Source organism: Eubalaena glacialis, chromosome 15, assembly GCF_028564815.1.
Source record: "Eubalaena glacialis isolate mEubGla1 chromosome 15, mEubGla1.1.hap2.+ XY, whole genome shotgun sequence".
NCBI classification, from domain to species: Eukaryota; Metazoa; Chordata; class Mammalia; order Artiodactyla; family Balaenidae; genus Eubalaena; species Eubalaena glacialis.
In genome coordinates this window covers 77277089-77302426 of record NC_083730.1, presented here as the reverse complement: position 1 = coordinate 77302426, position 25338 = coordinate 77277089, and the positions used below count along the sequence as shown (strand labels likewise).

The 25338-nt window shown below is 52.0% G+C and overlaps 1 protein-coding gene across 2 annotated transcripts in view; it reads right to left on the bottom strand.

The window, feature by feature from the left end:
- GCN1 (GCN1 activator of EIF2AK4) overlaps positions 1-25338 on the bottom strand; it is a 56323-nt gene that overhangs the window by 2004 nt on the left and 28981 nt on the right. For both annotated transcript variants that reach the window (XM_061170392.1, XM_061170393.1), the window contains exons 27-56: positions 24536-24616; positions 24058-24201; positions 22999-23126; positions 22640-22829; positions 22378-22448; positions 21553-21718; positions 21008-21202; positions 19662-19908; positions 19123-19244; positions 18697-18811; positions 17402-17581; positions 14850-15070; positions 13556-13624; positions 13216-13354; positions 12931-13127; positions 12588-12730; positions 11398-11515; positions 11069-11284; positions 9871-10035; positions 7981-8142; positions 7604-7696; positions 7260-7403; positions 6881-7150; positions 6526-6639; positions 5831-6061; positions 3873-4066; positions 3625-3739; positions 1697-1793; positions 1180-1328; positions 682-789 (exon numbers count right to left, since the gene is read on the bottom strand). In XM_061170392.1, the coding sequence (XP_061026375.1) occupies positions 682-789; positions 1180-1328; positions 1697-1793; positions 3625-3739; positions 3873-4066; positions 5831-6061; positions 6526-6639; positions 6881-7150; positions 7260-7403; positions 7604-7696; positions 7981-8142; positions 9871-10035; positions 11069-11284; positions 11398-11515; positions 12588-12730; positions 12931-13127; positions 13216-13354; positions 13556-13624; positions 14850-15070; positions 17402-17581; positions 18697-18811; positions 19123-19244; positions 19662-19908; positions 21008-21202; positions 21553-21718; positions 22378-22448; positions 22640-22829; positions 22999-23126; positions 24058-24201; positions 24536-24616 (4584 nt within the window). The remainder of the gene's footprint in view (positions 1-681; positions 790-1179; positions 1329-1696; positions 1794-3624; positions 3740-3872; positions 4067-5830; positions 6062-6525; positions 6640-6880; positions 7151-7259; positions 7404-7603; positions 7697-7980; positions 8143-9870; positions 10036-11068; positions 11285-11397; positions 11516-12587; positions 12731-12930; positions 13128-13215; positions 13355-13555; positions 13625-14849; positions 15071-17401; positions 17582-18696; positions 18812-19122; positions 19245-19661; positions 19909-21007; positions 21203-21552; positions 21719-22377; positions 22449-22639; positions 22830-22998; positions 23127-24057; positions 24202-24535; positions 24617-25338) is intronic.

Here is a 25338-nt window from a genome sequence, read left to right as displayed (position 1 = left end):
TACAGGCTCAATCCGATCGGGGCCCTGTAAACTCTCCATTGTGGGTGCCTGCAGGGTGGTGCAGTCAGCCTTGGGAACCTCACTACTCAGAGCGAGGTCAGCACACCAGCAGCACTGACATTGCCTGGGAGCTGGTTACAAAGGCAGGGTTCTCAGGCTTGGCCGCATCTCTTAGCATGCAGACTCTGGTTCTGTCTTCTGTGCACACAACCGTTTGAGAAGCGTGCTCTATTACACAGGGGCTGGGGCCTCGCCGTCAGGCTCCCCAGCTTTCCTCCTTGGGTCTCGCAGCCACCATAACAGCCACCACAACAGCCACACTAGTAAGTGTCATGCCTGCTAAAGGCAGGCAGGGAAGAGAAGGTTTATTAAGGTTTGAACCCAGGTCTGTCCCAAAGTTTGCAAAATTGGTGTGCCTAGAAAGAATGCCTAAAATAGAGGTTCTTAACATGATTTGGGGTCATAGGTCTATTTGACATTCTGACAAAAAGTTGGGCAAAAAAAAAAAAAAAAGTTGGGCACTCCTCCAGAGAAAAACTCACACACGACCATTTTGCATTCCAGCCCTATGGGCTCAGAGATGCCGCAGGCTATCCATGGAGAGCTCCTAGAATACAGAGGACACACTTCTGGTGTTTTTTGGTCACGGGTCCTTCTCACAAGCCTGGCTGCCCTGCTCACCTTAATGAACAGGCTGGAGAGTTTGGCTGGCAGCTGTCCTCCTCCTGTCTCGATGTGATGCTTCATCAGGAAGCCCATGCCCCGGACCCCGCTCACAGCAATGGGGATCTGTGGAGAGAGGAGAGAGCTAGACGGGGTGGCCTCCAGCTCCGTCCTCGGGGCAGCGGGGCCAGGCACCAGCCCTTCCCCAGGACTTCCCGGGGACCCTGGCTCTTCCCCACCAGTCCCCACCCCCCGGCAGCTCTCATGGAGAGGGTCTGCCGCGGCTGTGAGGCAGATGAACCAAGCCCAAGTCACTAGTTCCCAGGTCAGGAATCAGAGACCTTCTGACCTACAAGGGACCTCTAGATGCTCCAACCCGAACTCCTCACTGTTCAGATGATGAAACTGGGGCCCAGAGAGATCAAGTACTGGTCCAAGGGCACAGTAAGTTACCGGCAAATGTAAAATTTGAACCCAGGTCTCTGGCCACCGAGTCTGGCTGCCCCAAAGCCTTACCCTGTCTGCCATGGCATTGCTGAGGATCATGTCCTGAACTTCACTGCTGTATCTGCCTGCACAGAGTCTGCTGGGAGCCACATTCACAGCCACGGAGAGAGCCAGGCTCCGCCCGTGCCGAACCATCCAGTCGATGCCGGACACGTCCGCTGGGTGCAAGGACACACTGGGGTCAACCCGCACCTCACAGCATGGCCCACCACCCACGAAGCCCACCTCCCCGACCTGAGACTCATGTGCCAGCTCGGAGCCTGGCGGAAGCCCCAGTCCACGCTGCACACGGACCTCCCTGCCCCGAGTGGACGTCAAGCAGCCACCCCTCACAAACTGCTCCAGACTGTAGCTTGTGTTCTTGGAGCAGAAACACTCGGGGCTGCAGGACCCCCAGAAACTCCATTTTGTTTTAACAGCTGAATTTCCAAGGAGAGGGTGGTCCCGCTGCCAGAAGACCCTCTGAGGGGAAGGGGAGACAGAGAGGCCCTGAAAAGGAAGCCCCCCGTGGACACAAGAGGCCTACCCAGCAAGTACTGCTGAAGAACAGTGCTGAGCTCTTCTTCCGTCAGAAAGGCACACAGTTCCCCCAGGCACCCGGCCGAGGAGACGCGAGTGTTGTCCTGATGGAGCAGAGAAGGCAGTGAATGGGGATGCAAGCCCTCACGGGCTCCGCGGGAACCACGGTGGAAGGAAGGCGGACCCTAAGTCCAGTCCTCCCTCCAGGCACTCACGCTCCCACCGCCACAGCGGGACTGCCACTCACTGCAGCTGCCACTCGGTGCCGTGCTAAAAATTACACACCCAGCACTTAATTTTAGAGAACTCCAGCCTGTGTGCATACGTTAATCATCATCATAATAGCAATAATAACTATATTTACACAGCACCTTTCTTCTTACAAGCCTGAATGCTTCATATTTATTATCTCAGTTACTATCAACAGCCCTGTGAGGCGGGGAGGGGTGCGAGCTCCCGCCCACAGTGCCCAGGAAAGGCGGTCAGAGGACCACTTGGAGCTCTACACCCAACTCCACACCCACCCGCGAGCCGCTCATGTGTCCGCCTATGTCCAGAGAGACTCCCTGCTGCCCCGACATTACTCAGGTTTGTCCCGGGAAGTCAAACTGAAGAGCTGATCAACCCAAGGCAATAGGTAAAGGCCGAGTGTTTTGTGTCAAAACCAAAGCCACGTACATAAGCAGCTCCCTGCTGCTCTCCCTGCCAGCTAACTACGGGACACCACACAGTGGATTCAGGTTATGTGCTGCAGTATTAGGAAGTGCCAACTTGGCGTGCCTCCCCCAAAACAAAACAACCAACCAGAGCCTCAAGGGCCCACGGGGAGGCATCAGCTGGACTGGCACTCTGGATTGCCACCTTCGATCCAGCGCAAGTTCTGAGGGAGAGGGTGGTTGGCCAGCACCTTGGGCCTCTGAGCTCCCTGCCCAGGTGCCAAGCAAGGCTAAAGCTGGCTCTCTCTGACACGACAGCCACTCTCCCCAACGGGATCTATTTTAAGCTCCATTGTGGTGAAATGTAAATTGGTTTACATACTAACTTCTGCTTGCACTGTGCATGGCCCTATAAAAACCCTGACAGACTGTGACCAGAAGAAGGGAGAGTCTCCCATCTGTACCCCAGAGAAAGCCAGGGTCTCAGCTGGAGGGCCGTGATAACCAGCCCCGTGCGTGGGCAGACAACGGAGTGTAGCTCCATGTGAACCCAGAGGCCTCTCTCCAGAGATCAGCCCCACAGTGTACATCTGGCCACGCAGCAGAGGGCTGTCAGAGGGCAAAGAGAAAATTCTTCTCAGAGACTCAAGCCCTCCTGGGCCTGCCACAGCACTGGGCTGTCAAGGGGTACTTTGCAAATGCTTCTAGACGGGGTCAGGAAGGGCTACAATAACGGCATCGGAACAGAACCAGGAGTCACGGGGCTCAGGTCCTGATTTTGACTCTACCACTTGCTAGGGTGCAGCCCCAAGTGAGTCTCACCCTCTCAAACAGTGCTAAGCCCTCCCACCTGGACAGACACCAGACAGTTTCCTGAGGGCTGTGCCCATGCTTCATTCACCTCCGGGCTAGGCCCTTTGGCTCAGCAAATGTTTCCTGAACCAATAAACGAAACTCTTCACTTTACAACTGGGGAAATGAGGGGCAGAGAGGGAAAGTGACTTGTTTAAGACTAGAGAACAAATGAATGAGAGACCTGGGACTTTAAAAACCTTACTTTCCTTATCTATACAACATATCATGGATATCAATATCGATATCAAGACGCGCCTTGTCTCCCTCACTACCAGAGGCGTGGTAAACCACAGAGTGATACGAATGTCGGGAGTGATTATCACTACTGACCAAGTTCTTCTAACACAAAGCAGAGATGCCAACCAAAGGAAAGAGAAGGGAAACCAGCCGAGCCCCCCAGCCCCGCGTCCACCTGACGCTGTACCTCGTCATGTCCCAGCGTGCTCAGCAGGAGCGAGACGATGCTCTTCCGGATAACCACGTCCACTTTGGCCCCTGCTCCCTGAATCACAAACCTCAGGGCCTGAAGCATGGTGTCCCTACAGAACCAGTGCACCCAACTTAAAACCTGGCTCTCCTTCACCACTGCTCCCGCCGCACAGGCAGGGCCTGGGCTGCTTCAGAAGCTGCCCAGCCTCCCCACGGCCACAGCTCTCTCCACTAGGGCCTCACCTGACACCCGGGTCCTCCATGACCCGGATTCCGTTCAGCAACTCTGTGAAGAGAGGATCCACCTTGATATGGATGGAGATGAGCTTCCCTAGCGCATCAGCAGCCTTCAGGCGCACGCCCCGGTTAGAGTCCTGCAGGGCTTTGGTGAAAGTGGTCTGCAGCTGGGGCAGGAAGGGCTTCAGGGCAATCCCAACCTGTTTGAGAGACCCACACCCAAAAGCACCGCTGAGGTGGAGTCCAGGGCCACAGTGCACTATAGGCACAAAAACAAATGATCACAAACCACCGTAAGCTGCCCTGGCTCCCACACACAGGCCAGGAATAGATGTCCCGTTAAGACAGGGGCGCCCAGCACAGAGAGGTTACACTCAGTCTCCTCTTCCATTTTCAGCATCCTGCGCTGCACTGGGAGGAGGCAGAGGCGGAGGATGACACCAGCAGCAGCATCCCCAGCACCACCACCAGCACCCCCAGCACCACTGGCACCAGCACCACCACCAAGGGAGCCGTGGACTTGGCTTAGTGAAGCCCTGTCCACGTGGACAAGTGACTCGAAACCCTTGTCTCCGAACACACTAGAGCAGGCCGGGAGACGCTGTCAGTACCATGGAAGAACATTTTAGTGCAAAGAAAGGGAAACGGACCAGGTGTGTAAGGGCAGGTACCATCTACTGAGCATTTAACGTTCAGCCTTCAGAACAATCCTATGAAACAGATGGCCTCAGAAGGTCATCCCTGTACACATGTGTGCCCCCTCATTAACAATCCAGTCTAATCCCCGACCACACAGAGAAAAACAGGCACATTTGTGACAAAATACAGATGGGTCCAAGACGAAAGATTTACTTATTGCTAAATGGGAAAAATCAAAGTAGCTGTTTAGAGGTTCAATGCCAATTAAGGTTTGGAGATACTGGGGTCGGGGTTTTGCAGGCAGCTGGGAGGCAGACCACAGAGTGAAGCTGGCAAACCTGCGGTGGGAACCACCTGCCTATGGGTGGCACCTGGCTTGTGGCCTGAGGGACAAATTCCAGGAGGGAAGGGCTCCATTTGTACACAGAGTTTAAAAAAAAAAAAACAAAACACAGAAAAGAACAGCACAGAATGTAAAGATGATACTTAATTTAAAAGAAAAATAAAAGACTCAATTTCCTACAGAATGAGGCTGATGCTCACGATCCCATTTTTTATCTGGGAAGTTGCTCCCCACACTTTGCTCCCAAAAGGAAAAAGCTACAAATCTTAAGCTTGCTTTTGTTTCCAAACCTCAAGTAAGAATTTTTTTTTTTTTAACAACAACAAATCTTGGCTGTTTATGCTTTTTTAAATCCAAAGGGCTTAATTATTACACTGTAAAACATCAGAAACAGTTAACGTGTTCAATCTTTGCTTCTGACACTTTGGGCAAAAACTGAAGTTAACTGCAGTTGCTCTCAAACTTCCTTTTCATTCTCTCCTCAGATTCTTTTCACCTCGTTTATGAGGTGGTCATAAAGAAGAGAAATGTTTTTGAACAAGGTTTTAATTGTATTTACGTGGCCCTGGATTTTGTCCTTTGACCCATTTATAAACAATAGCAATTAACACGCACTGGTGTGTCGAGTGCTTAGAATGTGTCAGACCTCGTGCCCGATGTTATTTTATCTGAGCCCTGTGTCACACCGCCCTTCGAGAGGCAAGCAGTCTTAGTACTCTCAAAACACAGGTGAGGAAACAAGGCTCAGAGGCTGCATAACTTTCCCAAGGTCATTCTGGCCATACAGCTACCAAGTGGCGGACCTGGAACTGACCACGTGCAGCGAGTCTTGACTCCAAAGTCTTAACTCCCTCTGCTCTGCCGATTCCCCGTGATAAGCTGTCACCCCGCCTCCATGGGACACCGCGTGCCAGCGTCCTGCACACAGATCCATTCTCTAAGGCCTGAATGGACCAAGAGCGTGAACTCATCAGTCGCTCACCTTGGCCAGCAAAAGGCTGAGTGTCTCGAGCAGAGCCGCCTTCACGTTCCAGCTGAACCGGTCCCCCAGGATGCGAATCAGAGGGCCAGTGATGCTGACCACGGAGGGTCTCAGGGCGTCAGCTGAGGTCAGGCGGATCACCAGGCCTAAAGCTTTGGCTGCTTCCTCTTTCTGTTCTGGGCTGCCAGTCAGGACACCCTCCCGCAACACTGGAAGGATGGAGGTTACTCCCTGACAAGAGAACCACACCTGAGAGTCAAATCTCAAAGGTTCTGGGCCCAGGTGTCTCCCACCCGAAGCAAGGAGCTCCTGTTAGCCATCCTCTCCTCAACTCCATGAGAGATCGATTCAGGCCGCCAGGGTCACAGCCTGAGATGGTGCTGGCTGGGGAACAGTCTTGACAGTGACAAGAAGAGCAGAGTCCCAGCAGGCCTACCACACAAGGTACCTGCACTGCTGTCACTCACTCACTCTGTCTGAGGTGGCTTCCACCACTTAAACCGAAGATGATGAACCCTGTCCCCATGAGGCCACCACGGGGAAGAAACACGCTGTCTGTGAAGGTGCAGAATGGCACCTAGAGCACTAAGCCAGATTAACACACGGGCTGCTCCAGTGGCCCCACCTCCTGGGACCCAAGGGGAAGGCAGAGGAAGGCCGCACGCCTGCCGCACCCTGCACGGGCCCTGGCTTACCTTCTTTGGAAGGCAGAACCCTGGCACGTGTTCGCCTTTGCTCTCATTCCCTATGAGCCGGATTTCTTTGTGTAGTTCCTCAATTAGTGCCAGCTGGTTGCCAGCATCCAGTTTCTGTGGGAAGCCGGGAAAAAGCAGAGAGGATGTCAGAGTTCTAGGTAAAGCCCTCTCAAGACTGTTTCAAAATAATATAGCAGGCGGAAAGGTGTGGGTGGGAGTACAGATAAGACTGGCCACGAATCGACAGATGCTGAAGCTGGCTGATAGGTACATGGGGGGCCTTAGGAGTCTAGTCTTATAAGCGCCTGGAATTGTCCACAATCAGAAGCTGGCTGTGGGGTCCACAGCTCCTCACCTTGGTGATGGCATTCAGGGCATCCCAGCTCTCCTCCAGAACCACAGGGCTGGAGTCGTTGAAGAGGCGGATCAGGCCTGAGACCAGGCTCCGCAGGTGGCTAGTGTAGTCCACCTTTGAGCGGGAACAATAGATGTTGAGGATGATGGCAGCAGCCTGCCTCATGCCCACTTCAGGGCTGCGGGTGGCTTCCAACAGATCCTCGATGATGATCCGGTGCCCGGTGTCATCCTCTACCGAGAGGATCACAGCCTGACAGTTGGCCATCTCCTAAAACCACAGGGGATGCCTCAGCTGAGCACAGCTCCTCCAGGACAGGACAGGACAGGACAGGATGGGGCAGGGTCAGAGAACCTGCAGGAGTGACTGTCACACTCACCAGCTGCTCAGCTGGAGTCCCCAGCTTCTCCTTCAGGGCCAACATGACCGCCGGGAGGATCACGCCAAGATGACGGGTCAGGGCGTCGCCTGCCACAGACGAAAGGAAAGCCAGCACCCGGGTATTGACAGGTGGGGTCGTCAGCTGTGGAACGATGAACAGCAACTCAATGGGTGCTGCCCCGTGCTGGCCGCGGCGCTAGGCTCTGGGAGATCCCATCCCACTGCAAGAGTCACCAGCCTCCCCCAGCATCTGAGTGCAGAGCTGGCCTTCATGCAGGCCCGGGGAACAGTGATGTGGCTGTGGCTTCTGGGCCAGAGGGGTTGCCACATGTTGGGACTTACCTTGGGCACGAGGTAGGGTAACACCACACGGCTCTTGATGGCCATCACTTGCTTCAGACCATCCAAGGCAAATTCTGACACCTCCTCATCATCCTGCAGAGGGGCATTGGGGGCAATGTTCAGGAGCCGGCTCTTGTCTCCACCTCCGCTGCCTTGGACCGGCCGGCGCCAACGTCCTTCTCCACTCTCCTCCCCTCCTCCCTCTGCACCCACACGGACTGACTGTCAAAGGAGAAGCCCAGAGCCAAATCCCATCCTGTGCACCCACTCCCTCTGGGGCCCACACTGCGGCTGCCTTGGCAGAATCAGCCCCCTGCGTGTTGCCTCTACAGAGATGGTGAAAGCCCGACTGGTAGGTGTGGGGCAGAGCCACTCACCAGCTGCTTCAGTAAAAATGGGAGGATGTCCTCCAGAGCCTGGTGGCCGATTGTGGAGTGCAGCTGCTCAAAGGTCTTGGCCGCCGCCTCTCTGACCTCCTCCAGCGGGTCACACAAGGCCTTCCTTGCCGTGGGCACAAGGGACTCGGAGAAATACAGCACCTGCAATGGTACAGGTGTACTGAACCCGACGTGGCAGAGGGAGGGGAAATAAGCAGGGGGGCGGTAAGGACCTCTGGCCCAGCCAGGCCACCGCTGCTCCCTGGGCTTGACTTTTTTTTTTTTTAACTTAGATGGTTTCTGTGGAAATGTACAAGTATGAAAAAGCAGAGAGGCTGCGTAATCTACTCCCAAGGAGCCTTCACCAGACTTAATAATTAATAGCCTGATTTTTTCCGGCAAGTTCTCCAAATACTCTGGTCTCCTACAGGAACTCCAAACTCCTTCTCATGGCGAGGACCCTAGTGATGTGGCCTCCACTCCCCAGACTCTTTTGCTCATCCTCTTAGGAAATTTCAAGTCTCAACTGAAATACTTGCTCCTTGGGACTTCCCTGGTGGCGCAGTGGTTAAGAATCCACCTGCCAATGCAGGGGACACGGGTTCGAGCCCTGGTCCGGGAAGATCCCACGTGTCACAGAGCAACTAAGCCCGTGTGCCACAACTACTGAGCCTGCGCTCTGGAGCCTGCGAGCCACAACTGCTGAGCCCGCGTGCCACAACTACTGAAGCCCACGTACCTAGAGCCCGTGCTCCGCAACAAGAGAAGCTTCTCACTGCAATGAGAAGCCCGCGCACTGCAACGAAGAGTTGCCCCCACTCGACGCAACTAGAGAAAGCCCAGGCGCAGCAACAAAGACCCAGTGCAACCATAAATAAAAAAATAAATTAAAATAAAATAAAAATTGAAATTAAAAAAAACTTGCTTCCTTATGAAGTCTTTGCGTCTGCAACGGGGCCAATGACAGCTCTGTTGCCTCTGCAACCAATTCCACCAAAGCAACGCCCCCTATGAATCTAAGGACTGAATATGAACATGGCCACCAGCAAGGCCTCAGCCTTTGGGGCACTTACTATTTAATGAATCACAGCTCTTTTGGTGACAGAATTTACCTTTATTCTTTGAAAAATGCAAATATAAAACCCCAAATGTAATATGTATACTGATACACACAGGAGGAGAAGGATCCTGTAAATCGGACGAGGCTTTTCAGGCTGAGCAATTGGCTACGTGCTCGAATTTCTGACTCGCCACCCATTCATCGCTTTGGTGCTTTCATCCCAATCGAGAGCCCTATGCCTACTCTCAACCTACTCCCCATGTTGGGGAGGATCAATGTTTGTAGGATCAATTACCGTAGAAAAGTAGGGTCAGTGAAAAGGACTCCAACCCTCTTGAATGTAGCTGCTATGGAAACAGTCTCATTGCTGGAGACAATGCGTTTCCACCCACTGGGTACTCACTCTCATCTACTCCGCTCGCTCTGAGAACAAGCACGCCCTCCTGCTCTCCGCCACCCTCCACCACTCACACACGCGCACCTCCTCTCTCCGCTGAGTGCACCACACGTGTTAACTGAACTGATGTAGTGACACAAAAGGATTATTCTGGAGCAACCTCAGGAGTGGTGAGGGAAAGACTATCTCCAATCTCCAAAACCTACTCCAGGCCTCTAAATCGCTTAGATCTTATAGCCTGTAAAACCGATGGGAAAGCTGAGAGGGAAATTCCAATGCACTGCGGCCCCGCCAGCACCCCGCTGCCAGCAACGCCCTCTGGAGCGAGGTTCGCATGTCCCTGAGGGTGTCGCTAGTGGTGCAGTTTGTCCTATAACCTCCCTGGCCCTCTGAGTCAGGTGCAGGACCTGCGGGGCCCTGAGGAGATACTCACGGCGTCCCGGCTGGTGGACTTCATGATCTCGCTCAACCCAATGCACACGCCCTGCCTCTCGTCACTCTTCTGAGACCTCAGGCCTTCCTCAAGGATGGGGATGATCTCAGGTAGGATTTTCTCCCCTAACTTCCGGACGAGATCTCCCAGTGTCCTGGCTGCAATCTGTCGGCAGAGCGCAAGTCAGGACATCGACTCCCTGCAAACCCCAGAGCACCCAGTGCACAACTCCAGAATGAGGGCCCTGGAACCTCGCAGACTTTATCCGAGCCAAACTTAACTTTCCCAAATGCTCTTACCCCTGAAGAGCCCCCACGGTGCTTGCAAAACATGACAAAATAAAATGATCTCTCTGCGTCACACACACCTACACAACCTAAAGCAAAAGCTGGCACCTTATATATGACCAAGAAACTCATCACGTGCTGCCCATTCAAGGGCCGATTTCCCTGGATCGAAAACTGTGGCCTAGAAGTCACTTAACCCTCATGCTCTTGCCCAGGAAAGGGGACCTGAATTTGGAATAAACACTTTAAGGAAAGAACCCATCTCCTCTGAGGCCTCATGCAATCCCTTGTTCAGAGCCAAATACACAATCTGCTTGCCAGGGATGGGGGTTGGGAGTGGGCCAAAGAGGACTGGCAGAAGCGATCATCGGCCCTGGTGGGCCTCTCCTCCAGCTGCACCGGCCTTCGTTCAGCCCCTGCTGTTGGCCGCATACCCGCCCACCTCATGGCTTGTGCACATCCCATCCTGGTATCTCAAGCACTAGTCCCTTGGTCCGGAACAGTCTTTCATCACCTCCCCACCCATTAATGCTCACTCATCGTTCGTCTTCAAGTATCACTCCTTCTGAGAAGGCTTCCCTGACCCCCAGCTGGTTGACCTGTTATAAGCATTGGCAGTGCCACATAGCACTTGCCATACTTGCATTTTCCATCTGTTTTTGTGATTATTTGATTAACATTCATCTCCTCTACCAGACTGTAGCTCCACGAGGCTGCCTTTCTTCTCCACTATCTCCCTAGGTCTTGGGCCCCTGCTTAGCACACAGCAGATGATAAATATTTGCTGAATAACTAAGTAAATAAATAAATGCTCCCGTGTTAGATAGGGGACCCTAGGGGCTCTCCCATTCTCTGCAGACATCAGAGGCATCAGGGGCTGCTTGGTCAGAAGCAAGGCCTGCGAAACTTACCGTTCTCTTATCTGCACACGTGCTGGCCAGAAAACCCAGCAGGAGCCCAAAGAGGGTGGGCAGGATCTCACGCAAGGTGCGGGGGGTATTGGAGACCACAATCTTCCAGACGTGCAGGGATGCTTGCCGCACAACCAGCTGGGTGTCAGAGCGGCCCATGTACAGGCCTGCCAACACCCGGTTCCGCCGATCTACCCCCAGGGCAGTGATGATTGCCTGCAGCAGTGGAAAGAAGCAGAGAACACGAGGTGGTGAAGCCTCCACAGTGTGAGTGCCAGGGAGTCTTCGTACCATCAGCAGAGGCAGGAAAATCAAAACAAGGCATGCACCTTGTTGGACTGGGCAGTTCCGAAGTTATCATCTTCAGAGGCAGTTTCTGTGGTCATCTTCCCAGTGACTCCTGAGATGTGGAACAGGAGATCCCCAAGGAGCTGAACAGAGCTGAACCTGAGAAGGAGGCCAAGAACAGAGTCACACAGTTGCAGGAGGATGTCTCAGTGCACAACCAAGCACTGGACAGAAAAGAGACTAGAAGGAAATGTACCCAAAACACTCATGGTGGTTCTCTTAGAACAGGAGAGGTCACAGACGATACTCATTTCTTTACAGTCTCCCACATATGTTCCTTCCAAGTTATCTACTAATGAACATTACTTTAATAATAAAAAAAGACAAACATTTTTTAAAAGCAGATACGAAAATTTCTATAATAAAGTTATTAAAAAGAGAGAAGAGAGCACAGAGGGAAGTAGTAACAAGAAACCAGGAATGTGGATCATCAGAACTACAGACATAAGGAGAGGCCTAGAAGGATAAACTTTGTTTCTCTTCAAATTAAATTAGATTTATTGTTTTTAATGATTACAGAAATATCACATTGAAACTGAAAATTCAAACAATACAAAAAAATATAAAGAGAGTGTAAACAATCACCCAGACTCCCAGCACCCAGGCAACCACTCTGACACTCCGGTGACACCCTTGTACACATCACCCTCCCACATACCATGTGTGAAGTGGGCCTGCACCACATACACTGGGCCACGGCCCGCACCTTTCCATCAACAATAGGTCGAGGAGCTTTCTGTCTCAGCTGACATAGTCCTTATGCCATTCTTTTAATGGCCAAATCAAAGTTCATGGTGTGGATGTGCGATGACTTTTCTAAACCTACCTTCAGTTTTTCAAATGATAAACAATACCACAACAAACATCCTTCTAAATACATCTTTAAGCACTTGACTAAATATGTCCTTGCAATAAAATCCTAGAAGTTGAATTTTCAGATTAAAAAGCATTCGCATTTAAAATTTTGACACAAACTGAAGGACTGAATAGAGAGAACTTTTTAGAAGAGAATCAGAATTGAAGACACTGCTATGGGATACTGGAGAGTTATAAAATGGTTAAAAGTGAGGGTCTGGAAAAATTGAGAGTTTCTGGCAACATTTTGCTTTTCATTTCTCAGTTCCCCAAACACAGAACTATGGCCACTGGGTCTTTCCGCCTGAGTTCTCACCTTATTCTCCAGAGGTCATCAAAGAGGCCTTGCTCCAGCTGGGGCAGCAGCAGGGCTATGGCCGTCTCGGCGTACATGGAGATGACCCGCTGGCCCGCACGCAGGGCTGTATCACGCACAAACTCGTTCTCATCAGCAAGAGCCTGTGCACACAGAGGGTGGGTCAGCCAGAACTGCCTTCCCCTAGGCACCCAAACCCAAGAGGAAATGGGACTCCCTGAAGAGCAGGATGAGGACTCCTGCCACCCAGCCCCAACTGGCGGGGAGCCCTAGCTCTCTGGGAGAGTGCATGTGTCCTGCCCTCCTCAGTAATGCTATCCTCAGCATTGTCGCTGGTGCCTACTTTGAGGATACAGGGGATGATGGGCCCCACATAAGGAGTGAACTTGTCCCCAAAGGTGATGGGCAGGTAGTTGAACATCATGATATAGCCATCTCGGACGTGGGGTGCAATGTCCACTTTGCTGGCTGTAGCCACAATTTCTGGCATCAGCTTCTCCAACTTCTCCACCCCCAAGCCAGCCATGACCTCGGCCAACCCTGCAAGAAAGGGACAGAATGAGCCCACCAGATCTAAAGGTCACCAGAGGGCATTGCCGGTCTGGCCCCTGGGCCCACGCTGCCTCACCCTGCGCGGCGCCTGAGCGATCCACAGAGCTCTGCTCATAGGTCAGTGTCTCCATCAGCCACGGCAGCAAGTCCTCAAAGCATGACTCCCCCATGCCCTTCACCATGGCCCCAAGAGCCTTTGCAGACACCGTCCGCACCTGTCAGGTAACCAAGAGCAGGGATGGCGAAGAGATGTGGCTCAAGACCAGGTGACCATGCAGGAGCAAGGCGGGGTCCCCTAGGGTCTCCTTCCCTTTACCAGAGAGACGCAAATGCAGCTTATAAGGAATTCTTAGGAATCAATTTTCTGGGACTGGGCTAAAATAACGAGCTCCTGCCCCCTCTCCTCCCAGACTCACCTCAGGTACAGGGTCCAAAAGAGAGGCTTTCAGACCAGGCGTCACGCTTGGCAGGTAAGGAGCCAAGTCCTGCAATAACAGAAGAGGTGGCTCAGCAGAGGCCCAATTCTGGCTTTCTCCAGCCCTGCTTCACGGTGGACCCTGACCACACCATTCTGCTGACTAGGAGCACTCACAGGGGTGCTTGTCACTGGAAAAGAACCCCCACCACTCCCCCCGGTTCCTTGGAGGCCCATGTGATTGCTCAGGGAAACCTACGAGGGACCCCAGGCCCATCCTCAAGAGGTCGAGTGAGCCCCCAGATGCAGTTCAATGCTCTTCCTCCTCCTGGGACCAAGGGCTGCCCAGCCTCGGGAATCTAGGAAATTCTTTTGGCACTCCTTTCAGAATTGCATTATCATCTTTTCACTCTCTTCACCTTAAAAGGTTTATGTCTCTTGATACGGCATTCAGCTTTCAGAAACAGTTTTAAATATAGAAAAAGCCTTATGTTCACTGCAACATCATTTAAAATAGCAAAAAACCTTGGACACTATATGACCAACAATAGAATTATATAAGTTATGATATATAAACTCATTGGAATATTACATAACTATTAAAAACTCAGTTTTATGAATAACTTGCTATAACTTGGAAATACATTTATGTTTGGAAATATCATTTTTTACATGTAATTTAAAAACATTAACAACAATTATTTTAGCTTTTGGAGGGCTATGGATAAAATTTTTTGGTTTTCCAACTATCCCAAATTTCCTAAGATTGACTAACTTTCCCACTTTATCTCTTGTGCCCAGAGCCTCAGCAAGCAAAGCAGAGCTGTGGTAGTGAGATAACACATGCAAGCCCCTAGGAGCAAGTAAACAGACAAACAAAGTAAATCTCCCAAACTAGGCTAATTTCCTCTGAGAGGCTTACAGAAGCAAATGCTTTCGACAAGAAAACACTGCAAGCAGGCAAAGCAGCAGCCGCTTTCCCAAAGCGGGACCTTCGACTCCTGAAAGGTCAAAGGCGAGGCTGGACCTTTCCTCCCTGTCAATCTATAAAAGGAGCCCAGTGGGACAGGCCTCACCTGGGGGCTGAGCTAGTAAGGACTTGTATCGCTATATTCTGGAAGATGCCCAGAGAGCCTAGATTTCTACCCTCTACCCCCAAATGGTCCATTTCTCCCCCCAAATATAATCAGGGATCAAATGCTCATAGCTCTCCTGTGTCTATTGTCAGTAGGGACTCTGTGCCCTAAACCAGCATCCACTGGTCTGTCCTGTACGAGCCCCAGATAGGCTGATACCTTCTGGTCTGTCAGGGAGTACATGTTGCCAATGATCTGGGCTGCCATCTTCCGTGTGTCCGTGGAACGGTCCTGGAAGGCTCTCTGGACAATGGGCATGATGAGGGCCAGGGACGGGGCATCAATGAAGTGGACAAACTTGGTGTCCAGCAAGGTCTGCAAGCACTTCTGGGTCTTCCGAGAGGGGTCCGTCAGGGCATCCAGCAGGACTGGGGCAATGGCTGCATGTCCAAACAAGAGAGAGGCTGCTTTGTACAAGTCTATGGTGTGGCAAATCTGCTGGATCCCCAGCACCAGAGGGGGCCCAAAGAGAAGGGAGTGCAAGGTCACCCCTTCCTAGAGCCCCACAAATCGCCAACTGAGGAAGCCAGCCTGTCTGCAAAGAGCAATTCTATTCTTGCTCCCCAAGAGGAAGCGGTGTGGGGACGGCAGCCATCACCCTTTGCACTGCACAGTTGTGGCCTGGTGGGGCACCTGTGGGCTAGCTTCAATGGCACTGAGCTGCAGCCTCAGCGCTGGGCCTCTGTGGGAGAGCTACTTGGACAACATGGATCTTATTCTGGAAGCAGCAACCCAAAGTGGCTTTGTGAAAAAACTGTTTGGAGACACCAAAGGTCCCTGAACCAGTGGTGGGAGTGAAGCACACAATACTCAGAGCAGCTAAGCCCAGATACAACAAGCTCTCAAAAGTTCAGCACCATCAGCCCAGCAGAAGGAATTCCAAGAGGAATACCTGGCTTATCTCTTCCACAAACCCAGGGAATTCAACAACTACAAAGACACATGCTGGTCAAGACTTTTAAGGGAATTCCCTGGCGGTCCAGTGGTTAGGACTCGGTGCTTTCACTGCCAGGACCCATGTTCAATCCCTGGTCAGGTGACTAAGATCACGCAAGCCAAGCACGCAGACCAAAAAAAACAACAGAAAAAAAAAAACAAACAACAACAAAAAACTAATAACCAAGTTAAAAAATGGGCAAAGGATTTGAATAGACAGTTTTCCAAAGAAGATATGCAAATGAAAAATAAGCACATGAAAACATGTTCCACATCATTAGTCATTAGGGAAATGCAAATCAAAACCACAATGAGATGCCACTTCACACCCACTAGGATGGCTGTAACCAAAAAGACAGACAATAACAGAGTTGGCAATTGGAACTCGCATACATTGCTGCCGGGAATGTCAAATGGTACAGCCGCGTGGGGTAACAGTCTAGCAGTTCCTCAAAAAGGTAAACAGTTACCACCAATTTTTACCCAGCAATTCCATTCCTAGGTATCTAACCAAGAGAACTGAAATCATGCCTACAGGGAAAAGAAAAAAATACCTTCAATACAGATGTTCATAGCAACATTAATAGCCAAAAAGTGGAAACGACCCAAACATCTATCGATTGATGAATGGATAAACAAAATGTGGTATACTCATTCAATGGAATACATTATTGGGCCATAAAAGGAAAGAAGTACTGATACATGCTACAGTGTGGATGAACCTTGAAAACATAATGCTAAATGCAAGATGCTAGACATAAAAGGCCACATACTGTATGATGCCATTTACATGAAGTGTCCAGAATAGGCAAACTCAGAGACAGAAAATAGATTAGTGGTCGTCACAGGCTAGAGGTAGGAAGGGAAATGAGGAGTGAATACTAATGGGTGTGGGGTTCCTTTCTGGGATGATGAAAATGCCCCGGAACTAAACAGTGGTGATACTTACATAATTTTGTGAATATGCTAAAAACCACTAAGTTGTACATTTTTGAGAAGTGAATTTTACATTATACAAACTAGTCAATTTAAAAAAAAAAAAAAGGTCCCAGGCTGGATTCCGAAAATGAAGGCATTCATTCGATAGAGATGAGACTGTTCTGGGCCTTAGAAAGCCCCAGGGGTGCTGGACATTGTAAACAACAACAAAATCCACATCTACCTATTCATCCCTTAAAAAACAAAAACAAAAACCCATCATTTTCTGAATGAAAACAAGTCTGGAAATATTCAGGCTGAAAGGCACTGAATGGGTACCGATGTTCTATGCTGAAGCTTAAAAATTAACAAGTACAGTCTGGTCAAGGTAGCTGGCTGGGGTTTGTTTCTAGAAATCAATCTTTCCCTAACTACTCAAGAAAGAACCACACTAAAAAGTAAGCTCCCTAACCTTCCCTCTATCACAGGTCTCCTGGAATTAGAGAGAATAGAAAAGTTCCCCAAAACCTAACACTTTGGATGATGCAGATGTGGTCCAGAGCTTGTCATTTATCTGTTGACCTCAAGGCTCCCTTAGAGTCAAGCTATTTCTGGGCCAACAACTCAGTTTCCCTACCTGAGCAGTCAACAACTGCTCCAGACCAACAGGAAAACAGACCACTTCCAAACTACTTTCCACTTATTATCGTAGGAAAAGGGCTTCCCCAAATTTAGAGGTTATCTCAATGTGAACATATCTGTCCCCAGAGGGCCTAAGCTGAATGGGTGCATGTTCTCTGCAGTGTCCAGGGATGGGAGGAGGAGCCGGGGCCAGTGCCCTCGTGGGAGAGGCGTACCCAGGATCTCCGGGTTCCTGATGACGGAGCCAATTTGCCTGAGCGCCTGCTGTCCGGCCTTCTGCACTTTGACGTGGGAGTCGGTGAGCACCTCCGTGAGCTTGGGCACGATGTTGGGTAGGCAGGACGACAGCTGCTTAGGAGCACAGTACGCCATCGCCCCAAGCAATTCCACCGACCCTGCAGACGGCAGACACACGCCCAGCATGAAATCACTGAGCACAGGTTGGCAAGTACCTGGGCTGGCTGCCCGGGCAAGGGACACGCGGCCTGCTCCTCTGCAGACTGCTCCAGCAGTCCTGGGAAGAGGGCACAGGGCCTGGCTCCAGCCAAGCGAGCAAAATGCTCCTGAGGCCTGCTGAGCCTGGGAGCCTGGGCGAGAGGCTGGGCAGTGTTGGGGAGAGTGGCCAGACCTGGCTTAGAGCTGACAGTGATCCAAGGTCAATTCACTGAATTTCTCTGGCCTCAGTCTCCTCATCTACAAATGAGGAGACTGATTAAGATTGTGATTTTTCAAGATGTAGGGGGAAGCCTGAAGGACTGAGGAGGAAGCCCCGACACTGACCCTCCCCAAACCTGAGCAACTCTGTTTTACAAATTAGGATTCCAAACAAGATTACATTTTTTAAAAAGGGGTTTTGGGACTTCCCTGGTGGCGCAGTGGTTAAGAATCTGCCTGCCAATGCAGGGGACATGGGTTCAACCCCTGGTCCGAGAAGGTCCCACATGCCGCGGAGCAACTAAGCCCACCCCGTGCGCCACAACTACTAAGCCTGAGCTCCAGAGCCCGCGAGCCACAGCTACTGAGCCCGCATGCCACAACTACTGAAGCCCGCGCACCTAGAGCCGGTGCTCCACAGCAAGAGAAGCCACCACATGAGAAGCCCACGCACCGCAATGAAGAGTAGCCCCTGCTCGCCCCAACTAGAGAAAGCCTGCGCGCAGCAACAAAGACCCAACGCCACCAAAAATAAAATAAAAATTGATTCATTAAAAAAAAAAAAAAAAAAAAGGCGGTTTAATGGTTGGGGGAAAGGCTTTAAAATCACAGACCTAGCCACAGACTAGCCTTAAAGCTCTAGGATTTCCTGACTTAGGTCTGTGGCTCCTGTGAGAGGCCTGTTCTTTGCAAGAAAGCACACAAACTAATAAAGCAATGAGCTGCCTAACCAGAGTCTTGGCCTCATCCCTGGGCTGGGGAGCACACACAGCACAAGAGCTGTGGCTCTGGACCCCTGTGAGGGCAGTTTTCAGAACAGGAAGTTGAGACAGAGACACAGAGGGAGCGGCCTTACCGGCTTTGGTCCTCCAGGATTCCTCCTCCAGGGCAGCCAATAAGGAGGGGAGCACCAGCTTCACCCCATGAGCACTCAGGTTGCTCATCACAGCCTTGGCACAGTCATCTGCAGCCTCAAGGGAGGAGAAAAGATGTTCAGGGGCCTCCTCGGCTACGCAAGGGTCAAGGCCTGATGCTGGACCGAGGGTTCTCCTGGTGACCAATGCTCACTGGGAGGTCTACTGCGTCAGACCCTGTGCCCAGGCCCGCAGAGACTGCTGAGCAGGAGAAACATGGTTTCTCACCTCCTGGGGCTTCAGTACTTCACTGGGAACCAGAGGAGTCCGTACCAGTAACCAGTGTCCAAGATGCGGGCAGAGGGCTTGCCAGCAGCAGGGGCCTCGAACCACTGCCAGCCATTCCCAAGTGCAGCCTCAGGACTTACCTCACGCACATACTGGTTCCCATCCCCGAAGCACAGCAGCAGATGGGGCAGCACATGAACCACGTACGGCTCGAAGAGCTTTCCCAGCATGGTGCAGAGCATCTCGAAGGCAAAGAGGGCTCCTAGGGGAGAAGGCAGGACGGCTGGGAACAGGATGTCCTCTCGGGGCAGCTACAGGACAAGCTCCCCACCACCTCCTCACCCTCTGGAAAACACTCAGGGCAGCTGTGGGACTAAAGTGGCCGCCCTGTGAGGGAGCAGCCCCTCTGCCTCCCCTGAGCATAAAGGAGCTGAGAACAGGGAGCACTGACAGCTAGAAAGGCAAGTCTCTCTCAGCTGAGGGTGTTGCTGAGTTAGAAAAAAGGAAGTCCGGGCCGCATCAGCAAGGATGGGATGGAATGGCTCACAGACAGCTGCCCCCCTGCAGCACACACACAAACGCCGGCCTTCAGCAGGGGAGGAAAAGCCGGATTCCCCCCTCTGGCAGCCATGGGGACTGACCTCCCACGCTGGGCGGCACCGAGCTTGGAGACACTCACCCTCTCGGCGGCGGAAGTTCTTCTTGTCCTGGATGGCATCGGTCAGCGCAGCCATCATCTCCTGCTGCTTCAGCGACAGGATGCCCAGGCCCTTTACCAGGCCCGCCAGCCCATAAGCAGCCCCTTTGCGCTCAGCGTACTTGTCTGACTCCAGCAGCTGCTGCATCAGCCTCTGGATCATCCCTCCAGCGTCCTCCTTGATGGCGGGGACGAGGGGCGGCAAGCAGCTGGCCACGGATTCCTGGACCTGGGGGAGGGGCCCGCCGCGTCAGTGCTGCAGCTTAACCACAGCCAGGCCCTGGCAGCCGATGCAGTCCTCCGCAGCACCTCACCCCCAAACGTCCGCCAGCCCCATCTCAGCCACCGCAGGTCAGACCACACAGAGCATCGGAAAGGCAGATGGTGGTACAAGCTCATGCCTGACCCACATTCCGTCAGGGTGCACGCTACATCTGTTAGCCAGGAGAGCATCAGCCATTACGGTGCTATTTCTGGTCTGAAGAGAGAACCTAGGCCTGGGCAGGTGGGGTAAAACCTCAGGAAGATTAAACCCACTCACAGAGAAAGATCCAGAGAGAAGCATGCTACTGTGCCTCCTTAAAAACAGCCCAAGTCTCTCAGTTTTCAAATTTGTAGTCACGGGGAAATGGGGCTGGGCCTTACAGGGCCAGGTCCAAATCAAGCAGTCCCAAAAGATGCTGTCAGTCGTCTTCCAGCCACAGCTCATGAAGCCCGACCAGGGCAGCGAGGCAGTCTGCAGCCAGGGGCCTGGGCAGGAAGCTTGGGAGGCCAGGTACTCTGACAGCCTATTTGACCACAATTCAGTAAACCTGTGGTTTTCAACTGTGCCTTTGAGGAGGACACTCTGGGTTGTCCGAAATGCAAGTCACAGAAAATACACGTAAATGTGTTTTTCAAATAAGAGAAAAAAAAAAAATCCTTTGCACTGTGGCTTGGAGGCTGCATTACAAGGCCCCCAAAACATACAACACACACAGGGAGAGGATCTGGAAAAGGCTAACACATCAAGAGGCTAACACATCAAGACCAATTTTTTTTTTTTTTTTTTTAAAAACCTCTGTATCCCCAGGGACAGGTTTACTCTAAAGGCAAAAACTGACTCTTAGAAAATGAGTAGAAAAAATGAAAACATCTAAGAGGTCTACTAGAACAAAGTAACAAACTAACTCCCCCTCCAGGGGTGGGTATTCCTGACTATAAACCAGGCTGTCCTGAGACGAGATGACTCCTCGCAGAGAACTGGGCCTTCTGGACCCTGATACCCGACTCTGTCCCTAGTATCCCACTGCCCACCCAGCTGGGGCCCCAGGCCAGGGGGCAGGTACCTGTTGGGAGGGGGTGGAGAGAGCGGCGATGAGCTTGGCGACAATAGGCTTCACTTTGGGGTCGCTCTTTTCCAGGTGCTTGGCTAGAGAGCCCATCAGGACCACCACGCTCTGCCGCACAGCGTCATAGCTGGCATCATTGGGTGCGTTCTTCAGGAACTCCTCAAACACCGGCAGCAGTGAGTTGACGTTCTCCTGGAAAGCCAAGAGCTCCCGGAGCCTCACGTCAGCCCACAGGCTGTGCCTGGGGATGACGGTCTCTGCCCGAGGACCAAGCCCAAGGCTGGCTCTGGGACAGGCATCCTAACAAGCTAGCCAGCAGTGCCAGCGGGTTTCCCAGTTTTCTGGCAGAACTGCAGCAGACTTACAAGAATTTAACACCGTTTTGGGGGGTCTTTATGACTCAAAAGAAATACAAATGGAATTTTCCACGGGGGCTAGTGCCCTGCCTGGATTTCGAGCACTCAGCATCCCTGCGGCACCACTGCTCAGCCCACCTTGGCCCAGCCTTCTCCCCACCTCCTCAGCTAGCTGAAATCTTTTACCTTCCCATGTGTGTTGAGCGTCGCAAGGGCTGCATCTAACATGCACTTCCGGACGTCTGGGTTTCGGTCGTTGAGGGCATCAGGGACAAAAAATTGAAAGAGTGGCTTCACCTGAGAACTGTCCAAACACTGGGAGAGCTTGTTCAGAGCCAAAGCCAAGCCACACCTAGGAAAGAAGGGAGAGCGTGTCAGGGGGGCAAGGGCAAGCCAGAGGCCTCCTCCCCTGCTGGTGGCACCTATCCCAGTATGTCACTAGGAGAGTGAGCCTGCCAACAGCAAACACTGCTTCAGGGGCAGAGCACAACACGGAGCCCAATGCCCTGTGCTTACCCACTGCTGTGCCCACTGGTTGGGGAACGGCCCACTTGTAAAACAGAGACCTCCTATCTGCCCAGAGTTTACCTCCTACAGGGTGACCTTGGGGAGGGGACCAGCTCTGCCTCTGTTCCCCCAGGTGTGAGTGCATCGCCTACCCCTCTCCCTCCAGGGCAGGAGGAAAGGGAGGTGAAGGAACCAGATGTGAAGGCATTCAGAAGTGGACGTATTCTACAAAGGCGAAGTACTATTATTCTTTCAGCTACAGCAGTAAGGAGGTGCCCAGGGACCTCTACAGAAACAGAGTCCCCCGGAGGAAAGGAGAAACATGTCGTCTAGCTAGCCAGGAGGAGCCAGAACTTCAACTCAGGTCTCTGACTCAGAGGGAGGTCTTGCTGTTTCCCTCTGCTGATCCATTATCCCATGCTGCCTCTTCACAGCACCCAGCCCAGCCAACCTGCCACACCTCAGAAAGCACTGAGTGGTACAAGGCTGAAGCAGCTGTTATACCTGGCTTCCCACTGATCTGGAGGAGATTCTGAGATAACTCGTCCCAAAGCATCCAGCACCGGGGGCGGCCGCTGCAACAGACAGGTTGATCAATGCACCGCAGTGCTCTCTCCAGTAAAGCCAGCGACCCAGGTGAGACGAGAGATTAGGCACAAGCCACCCTGAGCCACAGTGTGGCTCCTGTTTGGAGTAGGTGGGAGGCTGAACAGGGTCCAACCCACCCTCACACACCCAGACCGCATCGCGGTGCACAGCAACTCACATAGAGCTTCTCCTGGTAAATCTCCATAAGCCTGCCCATAACCTCCGCCGCCTGCCGCGGGTAACGCGCCACTGCTTGGGAGAGGGCTTCGGCCCCGGCCTGCCTCACAGCTGCCTCGTGATAGATGACGTCATCGATGAGCAAGGAGCAGAGGTCTGGCTGCAGATCTAGGCCCATGGTTGACCAGAGCCTGTAGTGGACCAAAGGCGGAGCTGGTCAGACAAGGATCTGCAGCGCAGGCCTTGCCAAACCCGACCACCCGACCCTCTTTCCCTCTGTAGGCTGAGCACGCTGGCTCCAGTTATTTCACGAGGGGAAAGAGAACAGAGCAGGAAAACCAGCCTTCCGACGGCTCTCACCTCTCAGCCAGCTTCCGGATCTCCTCCTCCTTGTCAAACTTGACCACCCAGAGCCTCCGCAGAAGGTTCAGGCCATTCTTCTCATCAGTATCAGGCGCTGGCAATACCATGTGGAGTTCCAACAGCCCCTGAGAGGGGGTGGGATCACACCGTGTGAGGCATGACCTTTGGAAGAGCCTCTGACCTGCCCGCCACCACCTTGCCTCCCTCTAGGGCTGAACCATCCAAGATGCAGCCACCAGCCGCACGTGGGTCTCCACAGTGAAATCATTTAAAATGAACTCTAACTTTTTCAGCTGCACCAGCCACATTTCAAGTGCTCAACAGCCATACGCTGGCTGGTGGCTACCACACTGGACAGCACAGATGTACATTTCCAGCCCTGCAGAACGCTCCACTGGACAGCGCTGGTTAGGGAGCGCCATGAGTCAGTTCAGCTCATTAGCTGCTCTTCAAAGAGCTTTTCTTTCATGAAATCATAGCATGTAGCGGTAGAATCTTTTCTAACATAGAATTTAAAAGTTTAACTCTAAACACGCAAGTCAGACAAAACCTTAGAAAAAGGACATTCCCTTTGTTTTAAGAAATATTTGCCACATTGCCATTGTTTTTCACATTTTTACCAAGGACCAGTGAAAACTCTGTCACAGAGCAATAGCAGGAGCCTGCAGTCTGGCATTTGGGAATCAATGTCTCATACTCCAAGGGGATCCTTTAGTTTTGGGTCCCAAAGCACCAAGAAAAAGTATAAGGTAGTAGGTTGAAGAAATGAACCAATCCTGTGAGTTATAGCTGTCTATAAAAGTACCAAGATCCACATTCCGTTTTAGAAATTAGGTGAAGTCTTCCGCGGTGAAGAAAAAAATAGGCAGTGATACATGACAACTGTTTAGCTGTTCCAATTCCTAGAATGACCCCGAACCACACTCTGTGACCTCTTCTCTTTGCCTCCAGGACACACTGGTGCATATGTGCGGCATCTCCCATCAGGGCAGCTCGAACAGGGACACTGAGGGACAAGGGACGCCACGGTAGCCCCAAGAGGGAGTGGGCACGCACCCGGAGCGCAGTGTCCCGCACACTAGCACAGGGGGACAGCAAGGCGCAGAGCAGCACGTCCACCTCCTCCTGCTCTGCAAAGGCACAGCCATCCTTGCCACTGCTGCTGGCACACAGGGTGGTCAGGGCGTCTGAAGCCAGAACCTGAGGAAGACATCCATCCGCTGGGCTCAGTTCCACAAAATTTTTCCTACTATGGGGCCAGGCAGGGGAGCCAGGTGATGGGCTGAGGGGCCCAGGGAGGAATCTGAACTGAGAACGCCCACCCCACAGCCCTACTAGGGCTCAGACCCCAGCGCCAGGCCAAGGCCAGTGGCAGGACCCAAGCAAAACCCCTCACTAGCTGAGAACAGTCAGGCTGGCTCTCAAAAGCAGCCCTTCTGCCCAAGGCCAGAACTAAGGGCTGAGAGAAGAACTAGGACCTGAGGTTGGGGTCATGAACTGAGTCACAGCAAAAGCCAACTGGGAACCAGATCACCTGCAGTCGGGGAGAGCCTGTGCCGATCACCCAAGTCAGAAGGCGCAGCATGGCCACACGAGGCAGCAACTCTGGGCCATTCTAAGAGAGAACAGAAGGTAAGTCAGGGTGAAGCTCCAGGGAAGGTCTGTAACCAAGTCTGGTGGCACATGAAGCAGCACCCTCTCACCCACAGGGGAACATTCTGGGTCACACTGCTGACTCCACTGTAGAAACCCTGTCAGGTTTACAACTCAATGCACAGGAGCCAACCCCAGTCAACCAGGATCTTCAGGGACTAAAAATAAATAAACTCTTAACCTTGGTTGAAATTCACAGAATATGAAATACAGGTGGCCCATAAACATATGAAGAGATACTGAACTTTACAAGTAAAGTAAAAAAATGCGAAATAAAACATTACACCATTCTTTCACCCATCGTTGGCAAGATTAACACTACGTGAGGTTGTATTAGGATTGGAGAAAAGAAAACGTTTAGTGAGGGTATTGCTCAGAATATGTCACATAACCTAACAATTCCATGCCCAAGAATCTGTCCTACAGAAATGTTCACACAGTGTGCAAGGGACATAAATGTACAAGGGGACACACCACAGCGATGTTCAAACTATGGAAACGTTAGAAACAACCTTAAAATATCAATCAAGTAAAAAGTTAACTAAACCATGGTGCACCCACAGCATAGAACCCCATGCAGCCTGTAAAATTAGATCCATGTGACGTGGATCATATGGATCCGGACACCGGAGGAGACCCACAGAATATAGTCCCATGAAAGAAGCAGTACAATCCATTTTTGCT